An 11,907-nucleotide genomic window follows, 5' to 3' on the forward strand; every position below is an offset into this window, starting at 1 on the left:
AATAAAATACATTTCGAAACTTTCACTTAATGAAAAGTTCGAAACTTAACATACATTTCGAAACTTTGGTGAAAATGCAAACTTTCGAAGACCAAAATGCATTTCGAAGATTTGCAAGTTTCGAAACTCCATTTCGAAAGTTTCATGAAAAGCCAAACTTTCGAAGCATTACTCTATTTCGAAACTTTCAAATGCAAGCAAATATTCGAATACTGTCTATTTCGAAAATTTGGCATTTATCCAAAGTTTCGAAAATTTGTCTTTTTTGAAATAAACTGCATTTCGAAGGTTTTAAAATAGCAAAAGTTTCGAGTAACTTACTAAAATTCATTTCGAAAATTTTAAACTTTCGAATCCAACATTTTTTTTCTAAATTTTCGAAAGTGGTGGGGTGTGAAATCTGAATGGTAATTTTTAGAATAATATTATACTGTTTTACAAAGGGTATTTTAGTCTTTAAAAAATACTGGGGGGGTGGCAGGTCAAATTGGGGGGGTGCCTGGTACAAAACCCCTTTTCATATGATCTCAACCCATTTTTATTAACCCGTCTTTAGCCTCGTACTAAAACGACAACCATATTTGCGTTCAATCAACTGGATCCTACAGCAACATCCCCTTTCTATCCCTTGATTTTCCCTCTTTCTTCAGTCCATTCTTCATCTTCTCCTTTTCGTAACATCAAATTTCGTTCCTCGTTCACACTTACCAGCCATGAATTATTCAGGCTACAACCCTAACCAACAACAACCACAGCAACAACAACAACATTCTTATTACGAATACGACCCATCTCAGATTCAAGTTCAACCCTACGATCATTCTTATGCTGCAGCATATCAATCTTCGTATTACGCGTATAATCCTCAATACGCTTATTATCCAGCCGATACTACACAGGTTCAACAACCTCATCTTCATTATCAACCTGAACCCGCTCCGGTTCATCCTCCTGGTGTTAACCCTGAACCGGTTCAACCTACATTCAACCATCTTCCGGTAAATTCAATTGCCTTTGTTATTATTTTGTTATTTTATTTCTGGAATTTTTTCACGAGATATTTTTGTAACCTAGAAGGAAATTTTTTGACCTAGTTTAATTATGAATTAAATTGTGCGTGTTTGCGTTTGATTTTATTAGAGTCGTCATTTAAATTAGTTTTCTATGTGATTTTGATTACATTGTGATGATTTTCTTGAAATTGGGTTCTTTAATCAATTTTATTGTTTGTAAGAGGAATTTTTCTTTTTTTTTGTTTATTCATCAATGTAGTGTAATTGTTGATCTTGTTCTTTTGTTTAAAGATGATATATGTTAGTGGGTGTAAGGTTGTGTGCATGGAAATGGGTTTGAGGCGTTAGTAGTCACTAGTTGATAATCTTCGAGATTGTGAGTTCCTGATTTGAAGAAGTGACGAAATGAGTCATCCAATCTCTAACCAATGGCTTAGATCAGCTGACTGGAATGACTGCCAGCATTATTCACTATGGTGAACCTGGGTGTGATGTGGCAATGGGAAACAAGGAATCGGAATTTCTTTCTATTTAATTATTCTGTTTCTGTTGGGGACATTGGGGTTGTGTTTTTTCAGTCTATGATATACATTGAAAATAAAATAGTATACATGTGATACCCTTTTATTGATCGTTGATTTATTATTTAAAAATAAATGAACGGTAGTGATTAACTTTATCAAATTTTTATCAAAACTGTTTGTGATTTTGTATTATAATCTGACAATCATCTGTAAGGGGAACACTGGTGATCAATTTTTTGCTAGAATCATGGTAGAAGTAGCCTTGTATATTCACTGATACTAATGTTATTGGATTCTTGTCGGTCCTTTGAAAGTTTATGCTCAAACTTTGTTGTTGGACACACGTGCCTTTATTTAGGTGTTACACAGGATAAACTTTATTTCAACGCTGTTATTCTCAATAAATATTACTGTGCTTTTCTCTATCTCTCCTTTATAGTCTTTCTTACTAATATTCTGTTTGTTTTGGGTGGGGATGTTATTCTTTATCCATCTCATCTCATTGTAGCTTGTAGCATAGAATAGAACCAACCAAATAGTGGTTCTATTGTAATTAAAGCTTTGCTTATCTATGTTTGTCTAATTATGATAACCGTAGACAATTATATGACTGAAAGAATTGTGCGATTCTGTTTGTTATTTGTAATTACTTGTACAGCTAGCACTAGGATTTACAATACTTTATTTCCTCTTAGTCATAGCATTCTTGAGGATACTGTTCCTCCTAATTCTTATGCCTAGCATTTATGTATAGGATCAGCAGAACCTCTACTTATTTCCTCATTTATATCATTCCAAATCATCAAGTGAAATAAAGAATTCACTTTTCTGCAGTAACTTACCCAAAGCAGAACAAAACTTGTGATTTGTGATGGCCTGCATCATACAACTTTGTTTATAGAAATTTGACCATCAACAACAACAACCATTCCGAGCGTTATCTCATTGGGTGGGTGGGCTACATGAATCAATTGATACAATTAAAATCAATCAAAACCAATATTTTATGTTAAGGTATTTTTATATGAATTCCCGTGAATTTTTCTTTTCCTTCCTCCCATTCTTATCAGACCATCTTCAATATGAATTTGATCTTAAGGTTTGGTTGTTGTTGTTATTGTTAAGTGTTTACATATGTACATTTGTGCACTTCTTATTCTACTATTTTTTTTATCAAAAATCAAGGTGGGGAAAAAAAAGCCCCAGCAGCTTTTACTCGTACCTCTGACACGAAACAAGATTAATAGAATCATCTTATGGATTTACCCCATCTTGTTTCAAATAAAGGAAATGTCATGGGGTAGTTTATGTCCAATGAAGGTTCTTTACATAATATTTCTACAGCGAGACAATTAAAGAGGTGTATTCATCAGTGTTGTTAAATGGCGGCCATGGCGTGGTGGATTTTTTGACAACTACCATAGGCAATTTGTGAAGGGATGCTCGCCATGGCGGCACCATAGCCACAATGGCGTGTTTATATGGATGATAATTTGCCTTCCATCATCCGCCATCAACAACACTGGTATTCATTCTATGCCAATCAGCATTGGCTTTTAATTAGCTTTGGCAAGTTCCTACCTTTTGACCTTTAACGTTAAGCCATTATTTGATATGGTTTATTCCTCCTCGACTCAGGTCAGCAAATTTGCTGCTACTCTAACATTCTAGTTTCTTGATTTATTATCAAAATTTGAAGGAGTAAACAGAAAAGGCTGATTGAAGATTTCGCAGCACTTTGAGTTTTCATACATTTTTGTATGCTTATAGAGAGAATATCTTGCTGTGCTTCCTCAGGATCTTTTGGAACATTCTGTGGACAAAAGGCTGATACTGGAATAGGTATTTCATCCCCAGCTTTTCCTCTAAAACTCAGCAGATGTTGAGAATTGTGCAACCTTGGCCACAACACCCTAGAGTGACCAGATAAAGACAGTAGTTGCATAATCTAAGCTAATAAGCATTTGTGGCTCTTATCTTCAATGCCACAATAATGCTCGCTTGCATGGTGGTGGGTCTTTGCTGGTTGCTTTAGAGCTGATGTGGGCATATGATCATCTAGTTTCTCTTCTTAACTGTCTGGCCTTATGCAGTGCCTTACAGTTTGGGAAAAGTAACTCCGTTCTTTTGGTAATTCAACGGACATAATCATTGTTTGATATGCTTTATTTCTTCTTTTGTCAGAGAGTGTTTCGATTTCAGTTTCAGATTTAGGGGAGCATTGAGCTTGTTTTCAGGACCTTAAATTGACTACTTCTGAAGGATTGCCTGATCAACAGTATCTTGAGGCTGATAAAGCTGTTGATGTGCACGGATTGGCCAACTCCCTGGTCAATTGATTGGTACATTGGTTGATAACAATACTATGATGAAATGATCTGTGAGCCATAGATTACCTCAATCATGATGAGGAACATCCTTGTTTGTCATATCGCTTATAGTCAAGAAATATAATTTTTAAAAAGGGGAAAAAATTTAAGAACATCCATGCATACTTCAACATATTAGTGGTGTCTCTATATTCTCCTTATAGTGCTGTTTTGTTTGGAGATCTATTGGACATGAATAGTTGTAAGAATGCAGTACCATTCATAATTGCTGGGTCCAATTTATATGTTATTTCTCTGTATCTGAATTTTGGAGTAAAAATTGTGGGCAGCTCAGTGCATGAGTTACATACTTCTGATTTGAATTTTGGATGGTAAACTAAAGCAAAGGATAGCATTTCAAAGGATAAAATTGTCAAGATTTGAGGCATAGTGCTTAATCAAACTGCCAAGTTCTTTTTCTGTTTTATTATTTATTTTGAGATCCAACCCTTGTTATAATGATCATAAAAAATATATATAATGTAAATGCTGAACTTGTTTGTCAATGATCATTATAACAAGGGCTGGATCCCAAAATTTGAATTGACGATTAAGAGTTTTTAAGAATGTCAATGCCAACGTTATTGACGTTTCTTATTCAAAATATTGAGATACTTAGATTGAACTGTATGTAAGAATTGGAATGATTGGAAGCATGTTTTAGGGCCATCTAGTCTCTCCTATTTGGATGTTATCACATTGACAGATTTTTTACACCACTCTCTTTCCCCAATATCGCTACCCTTGTGGTATTGTGTCATATATGTGCACATTTTATTATTCCAATCCTTTCCTCCCAAATTTTCAATTTATTCATGACTGAATAATTGCGACCACGTGAATATATGCTTGACTTTGTATGTGAATTCGTATTTTCAGATCGGGCCTTCTCAATACAGAGGTAGGGGTGGTAGATCATTCAGGCGGGGTGGTCGTGGTCGAGGTCAGTTAAGTCATGGTAGAGGACGTGGAGTGGGAGGTGGGAGACACTTTCCATCTGGGCTTGCTATTTCTGATGCACCGGGTGCATCTGCTGCTGCCGGAGGTTCATTGTCGGTCTCAGCTCAAGCAGTGCAACCACCGCAACGTATGGTATGTTGTGAAATTTGTAAGGTTGAGTGCAATACTCAAGAAGTCATGGAGCTGCATAAGAAAGGAAAGAAGCATCTGAAGAATGTGAGAATACATGAAGCAAAACAGAGATGCAATGCTATCAATGGACCACAGAATGGGCAGATTCCTACCTCTGAATTGAACTCAACAGATCAACCTGTGGTAGCTCAGGACTCTGAGGACCCTACCAAAAATATGAGTTCTGAAACTACTGCTGATAATGACAAGGTTGAAATAATGTCGCAGAATAATGTAGGAGAGACTTCTGAAGTTCCAGCTGAAGAGCCTGATGAGTTAAGAATGGAAAACTCTGGTGCAAGAGGCCGTGGATTGAAGCGTAAGATAAGAGGAGGAAAAGGACGTAAACAGATGAGGACTGCTGATGGTTCAAACCCAACGCAAGTTTCTAAACCTGAACAAGCTCTAGCTTATACATGTGAGTTGTGCAATGTTAAATGTGATACCCAAACTGTTTACCAGAGTCATCTTTCTGGGAAAAAGCACTTGAAGCGTGCCTATGGAAATCAAGCTTTTGTCGGAGTAGCTAACCAAGCTTCAGTTGGAATAGGTAACCAAACTTTGTCTGAAGTAGGTCCCCAAGCTTTATCTGGAGTAGTAGGGCTTCAAGCAATTTACCCACCTGACATCAATGCTCTAGCTGAAGCAATTAATGCCCAAGTCCAACAAGGTGATAATGATCCACAGGTACTTCTGGCTCAGCTCCTGATGAATGTACTATCTCAAGCCCAAGGATCGGCAACAGCACCACCAAATGGCTCCTTGGCTGGTCAGACACCGACACTGACATCTGTGGCTGGTTCTAGTTCCCAGTTGGCGTTGGTGCAGACACAAGCCTCGGAAATCGCAGTGCATGTTGGGATGGAAAACCCTAATGGTGAATCAAAAAATGAGACGTTATCTGTCCCACTGGAGTCAAATGCACATGAAGATTCAAATGTTGGCACCCAAATTGAAGGTGAAAGTTCTGAAATGAAATAGGTGCTAATGACAGGAAGAGACAATCCATGTTCAACTAATCGCCTTCATAATGTGAAGCTCTCAAATCATAGTAGGACCGAAGTAGATACAATTATTGGCTTTCAAATTTTTTACCTTTTTGGGATTAATGTTTATTCTATTTCTGGGACATTCTCTTCTACCAGGGGAGATATGAAAACTATGAATTACTCACATGGATGTTAGATTTGACACGAGTTGTTTAAATTGTTGCTTGTTTTGTAGGCGCCTGCATGTCAGATGCTATTTACCATTTAAGAATACAAACGTTAAGTTAATTCATGTGTATGTTTGCCGTGTGTTGTGCGTACGTGCACACTTGAGGATTGTGCTGTTTGACATTAATGTTACGCCTAGTGGTTCAGTAACCAAGTTCAATGGTTACATGAATGAGAGTTTATTCATGTATGCACTGGGTTTATTTGAAACCATAATCACCTAGTTCACAATTCTCTTTGGTACGTGGTAGGGGTTCAGGTACGCAGTACATAATCTTCAAAGTATTCGGTACGTGGAGGGTATACATAGTTGATACGCTGTTTCGGTTTGTGGTACGTTTTAATATAGAAATCGATACGTTAAAATTAACAAAAATTAATTTAATTAAAAAACAACAAATTAAATGATAAAAAATATGATTATTGTCAATAAAAGTTAACTTTGACAATATTTTTGTATCAAGTACTTTGACAAACACAATTTGCTAAAATAAAATCTCAATTCTTATTTCTTTTTCTTCCTCCATTGATAGTAGCTTCCCTAATTACATTTATCTGATCATCCACTCCTCCATCCATTTCATCTTCTAATTCCCAGCTGAGTCTTGAAGTATTCCATAATGATCTTCCGAACAAGTGTCATCATGATTCTTATCCCATTTTTTGAAAGGACCATTCTTGTAGCTATCAGAAAATCGTGATTGTAAGCGGATATTTGAGTGAATATAAACCAATTTGTCTGCTCTTGCACAATTAAGTCGATTCCTTTTTACATTATGGATATATGAATAGGTGCTCCAACTTCTTTCAGCGGAAGAGCTACTTATTGGTTGAGATAACACTTTTTTTGCCACCTCTGTCAGTTCAGGAGTTTCAGATTCATACATTGACCACCAATCAATAAAATCCATGGATACAACATCCAATTGAGCTGCATACATTGCATCGATTCCTTTTTTTGTGTGATATGGCAAACTGATCACGTAAAAGTTTTTGTTCCTCCGCATTTTCAGATATTTTTTTAAAAGCTTGCATAATTGCAGTCACTACTTCCTTATCTTGGTTTGGAGCTTTTCTAGCTATACCTCAAGGAGCATGTGTGGAAAGATAATGAGTGTCATAAAATCTAGGGGTTAATGCAAAACCTAAACAATGGATGGTATAATTCATTTTGGTCCATCTTGCAGTAACAATTGTTTCCATTTCAGAATAACAATTTGCATATTTATTTGTTTTCATAATCTCTTGTATTTCCCCAAGCATAGAATCCATTTTCTCATAAAACTCTCCCATTTTTGGCCCTTTGCCATCAGCAAATTTAATCAAATGATAAATGGGTTTTGTTATCTTAACCACATGCTCAACTTCTTCCCATAAAAAATAACTACCAATAGTTTCAGCAACTAAAGCACTTATTTTTCTTGTGTTTTCATCTCCTTGCTTAACCCATTCTTTCCGATTGTTCAACATAACAGTAGTTGCAAGTGCTTCTCTACACACAAGTAGTCGTTTAAGTAAAATGTAATGTGAGGCAAATCTAGTCTTTTCTACCTTCAACAATTCAAGCTTTGAATTTTCTCTATACATAGCTAGACCTTGACTATGATTAATAATGTATTTCACTATAGTATTTCCTTGTTTATATGTATTTCTCAGCCATTCAAATGATTCAGCAAAATCTTTAAAAATCAAATTTAAAGTATGCACAACATAAGGAGGCAAAAAAATATGCTTATATACCTTTTGTATTTCCTTCTCAACAGCTTTACAATTTGCATCATTATCGGTCACCACTTGTAGAACATTAGATGGTTTGATTTCTTCAATGGCTTTAATCAAATATTCAGCAATAGCAACTCCAGTTTTTTCAACTCCAGAAAAGTCGTCGGCATATAAAAACATAACAATTCTACTATTCACAGTAAGAACATTAATTAATGGCATATGTTTTACATTACTCCAGCCATCTAACACAATAGAAACCCCTTGATGAAACCATGTATCCTTGATAGGAGCTAAATCTTTGTCAACATGTCTTTTACATTCATCTAATAAAACCGTTCTTTCCTTTTCAGAAGAGGGAGGTTTGTAGCCTTTAGGACCATTGTTAATAGCCATAACCATTTCCACAAATTGTAGATTTCTCAAAACATTAAAAGGAATTGCATTGGCACATAGTCCTTTCATCACCTTCATATCAACAACATCTCTTCCCAAAAGTTGGAAAGCTTTTTAAAGAGACTTGGAACACACCCCTTTTTCTTTCTTTTTGAGGGTAGAACACTTCAAAGATGGAGTCACGCCATATTCCTCTGCTTCTTGAACTTTTTTATCTTATTCTTTCATAAGTTTCTCTGTCATTCAGCAATGCTGCACATCTTTGAATGCCACAATTTTTCCCTTGTGGAGCACCAAAGAAATGATAGTGAATCCTAGTGTAAGTACTTTTGAATGAATTTCTACGGTGCTTGCATGTCCAATTTTTTGTCCCCCCTAGATTTTTCCCGATCACACCGATGTATATCACTTCTTGGGCAAAAGGAGGCTTGGTTGTTTCATTGGTTGAATGACTTTGAGTTGATGAATTTTTCACTTGCGGTTGAGGTAGACTTTGAGGAATTTCTTCATCACTTGCAGAATTTTGATCACTATCACTATCACTATCAGATGAGAGTGTCTCGTGTAATCTCTTTTTCCCAAATACCATATTGATAAAATGGGTAAAGGACAAGATATGTGAGATGTGAAGAGAGCTGAAGGAAAATGAGTAGAATACAATTTACAAATTAAGGTGATGTGTGAATCAAACAAAAGAGTTGGATTTATAGTGTGCTGTAAAATTTAGTAAATGATGAAAATGGTTAAGTGATTGTATCAAGCAACTTAGAAATAACACCTTTTCAGTTTCCTTTCTGCGTTGGATTAGTAAATATATAATTCTATTTCTATTAAGCTAAGTAACTTAAACAATAGTTACTTTTGAAGTCAACAAATCTATATCCATATATTATATATCTATAAGATTTTGATTTACGGTTAAGGGTTTAACATTTAGGGTTCATAGAGTTTAAAGGGTTTAGAATTTTATAAAGTTTAGGGTTACAATATAACCTTCTCAAAACACTCGTCACTAAGTAAGGATTAAGTGGTTATGACACTCTACATCGAGTATTATCCTCTATCTATTTAACTTTTTCAATCAACTATTTGGTCGTTCACATGTTATTTTTGTAGTCAACCTAAAATAACAAATAGTTCACATAAATATGTAGTTAAAAAATCTCAGTCTTTAGATTTATTACACTATGATATATGTGAACTTGATGAGACGTTAACAAGAAATGAAAAATAAAGTGAAACGTTTGTCATGTTTATGATATATGTGAACTTGATGGGACGTTAACAAGAAGTGAAAAATAAAAGCGAAACATTTGACATGTTAAGGATCTTTGTAACTGAAATTGAAAATCAATTTAGTAGAAAGATTAAGAGGTTCCAAGTATAATTCTAGTTTGGTTAATGAGTTTTATAAATTGTATGGAATTATACATGAAACATTTGCAGCATAATTGCTTGAAGTGAATGGTAAAGTTAAAAAAAAAAAGGAATAAAACTCTTATTGAACTAGTTGTTGGTAGTATGCATAACTCTAGTGCTGCATCTCATTGGTATGCGGAAAATATATTGCTTATTTGCTATGTTTTGAATAGAGTTCCTAAATCTATAAAAAAAACATCTCCTTATGAGATGGTGAAGAAATGAAACCGAAATTGTCTTATTTTCAAATTTGGGATTGTCTGGCTTATGTCAGAATCCTCGATCCCAAGCGAATTAAACTCGCTAGTAGAGCATATGAATGTATATTCATTGGGTATGCATTAAAGAACAAAACGTATAAGTTTTATGACCTAAATACAAAAGTGATCATAGAGTCAAATGATGTTGACTTCTATGAAAATAAATTCTCTTTCAAATGGAGAAATAGTGGGGACAGCGAACCAAATCACGTTCATAAAAATTATGGACCCAAATATGCAGCATATACTTTAGAAGAGGATCTTGCAAATCTTTAAGAAACTTTGTCATCTTTGGATGCAGATTTATTGCAAGAAGCAATAAATGCTGAAATGGATTCTCTAGAGTCTAACAGGACCTGACATTTAGTAGATTTGCCTTCTAGTTGCAAACCAATAGGTTGTAAATGGATCTTGAAAAAGAAACTAAAACTTGATGGAACTGTTGATAAATACAGTGCATGTAAGACCCGTAATTTTAAAGTGTACTTTATGTATTTTGTGTATTTTGGATTTTGGCTCGGAGGCTTTTAAGCCAAAGTTAATAATATTTTGGGAGTTTTATAATCAAAAAGATATTTTGATTCCAATTAGAATTTCTCGTCGATAAATAAATTGAAATTAACTGCGATGAACCTTTTACGTAGAATTTTATGCCTTATGGGTGAAATGGTAATTTTAATAAATATCAAGGTATTTGGAGATATTTATTAAAAGTAAGTAAATCGGTATTGAGAACGGGGAATCTCTTAATGACTTATTTAATTAATGTTGTTTGAAAGTCGTTTCGGTAAATGAGTATTAAGAATGGGGAATCTCTTAATATGACTGTTTGCTTAACGTTTTGTTTTGAAAATCATTAAGTTAAATCGGTATTGAGAACGGGGAATCTCTTAATGACTTATTTAATTAATGTTGTTTGAAAGTCGTTTCGGTAAATGAGTATTAAGAATGGGGAATCTCTTAATATGACTGTTTGCTTAACGTTTTGTTTTGAAAATCATTAAGTTAAATCGGTATTAAGAACGGGGAATCTCTTAATGACTTATTTAATTAATGTTGTTTGAAAGTCGTTTCGGTAAATGAGTATTAAGAATGGGGAATCTCTTAATATGACTGTTTGCTTAACGTTTTGTTTTGAAAATCATTAAGTTAAATCGGTATTAAGAACGGGGAATCTCTTAATGACTTATTTAATTAATGTTGTTTGAAAGTCGTTTCGGTAAATGAGTATTAAGAATGGGGAATCTCTTAATATGACTGTTTGCTTAACGTTTTGTTTTGAAAATCATTAAGTTAAATCGGTATTAAGAACGGGGAATCTCTTAATGACTTATTTAATTAATGTTGTTTGAAAGTCGTTTAAGTAAATGGGTATTAAAAATGGGGAATCTTTTAATACCTCGGTTTACTTAATGTGTATTTGAGGAAAATGTTTAAGTTAACTGGGCGTTGAGAATGGGGAATCTCTTAATGTCTCGGTTACTTAACTATCGTTTTTGAAAATCGTTTCGGTAAATGAGTATTAAGAATGGGGAATCTCTTAATATGACTGTTTGCTTAACGTTTTGTTTTGAAAATCATTAAGTTAAATCGGTATTAAGAACGGGGAATCTCTTAATGACTTATTTAATTAATGTTGTTTGAAAGTCGTTTAAGTTAAATGGGTATTAAAAATGGGGAATCTTTTAATATCTGCATTTGCTTAACGATTGTTGTGAATGGAGTCTGTGTATGCTCATGCATTTCATTGGTAAATTGTGTTGACCCGTGATAGGTGACACCTCGGTAAACTGTACTGACCCGTGATAGGTGGTACATTTACGATTTATATTTTTGGTGAATTGTGCTGACCCGTG

General features: G+C 34.6%; 2 protein-coding genes across 2 annotated transcripts; one reads left to right on the forward strand and one right to left on the reverse strand.

The window, feature by feature from the left end:
- Positions 1–586: 586 nt before the first annotated feature.
- On the forward strand, positions 587–6,318 carry LOC101500882 (uncharacterized). Its single transcript, XM_004506427.4, has 2 exons — positions 587–998; positions 4,786–6,318. Exons 1-2 carry the CDS (start codon positions 714–716, stop codon positions 6,016–6,018), a joined length of 1,518 nt encoding a protein of 505 aa, XP_004506484.1. The 5' UTR covers positions 587–713; the 3' UTR covers positions 6,019–6,318.
- A 1,022-nt stretch (positions 6,319–7,340) lies between these two features.
- Positions 7,341–8,450, reverse strand: LOC101513954 (uncharacterized). The gene has a single exon (XM_004506459.1). The coding sequence runs from the start codon at positions 8,448–8,450 to the stop codon at positions 7,341–7,343; it is 1,110 nt and encodes a 369-aa protein (XP_004506516.1).
- Between the last annotated feature and the right edge of the window lie 3,457 nt (positions 8,451–11,907).

This window comes from Cicer arietinum, chromosome 6 (assembly GCF_000331145.2).
Source record: "Cicer arietinum cultivar CDC Frontier isolate Library 1 chromosome 6, Cicar.CDCFrontier_v2.0, whole genome shotgun sequence".
Classification (NCBI taxonomy): domain Eukaryota; kingdom Viridiplantae; phylum Streptophyta; class Magnoliopsida; order Fabales; family Fabaceae; genus Cicer; species Cicer arietinum.

Excerpts from the sequence above, each read along its gene's own strand:
- LOC101513954 (XM_004506459.1), bottom strand. The coding sequence starts at position 8,450 with ATGAAGGTGATGAAAGGACTATGTGCCAATGCAATTCCTTTTAATGTT.
- LOC101500882 (XM_004506427.4), top strand. The coding sequence starts at position 714 with ATGAATTATTCAGGCTACAACCCTAACCAACAACAACCACAGCAACAA. Across the intron at positions 999-4,785 it reads CTACATTCAACCATCTTCCG|ATCGGGCCTTCTCAATACAG; the intron begins GTAAATTCAATT and ends TCGTATTTTCAG.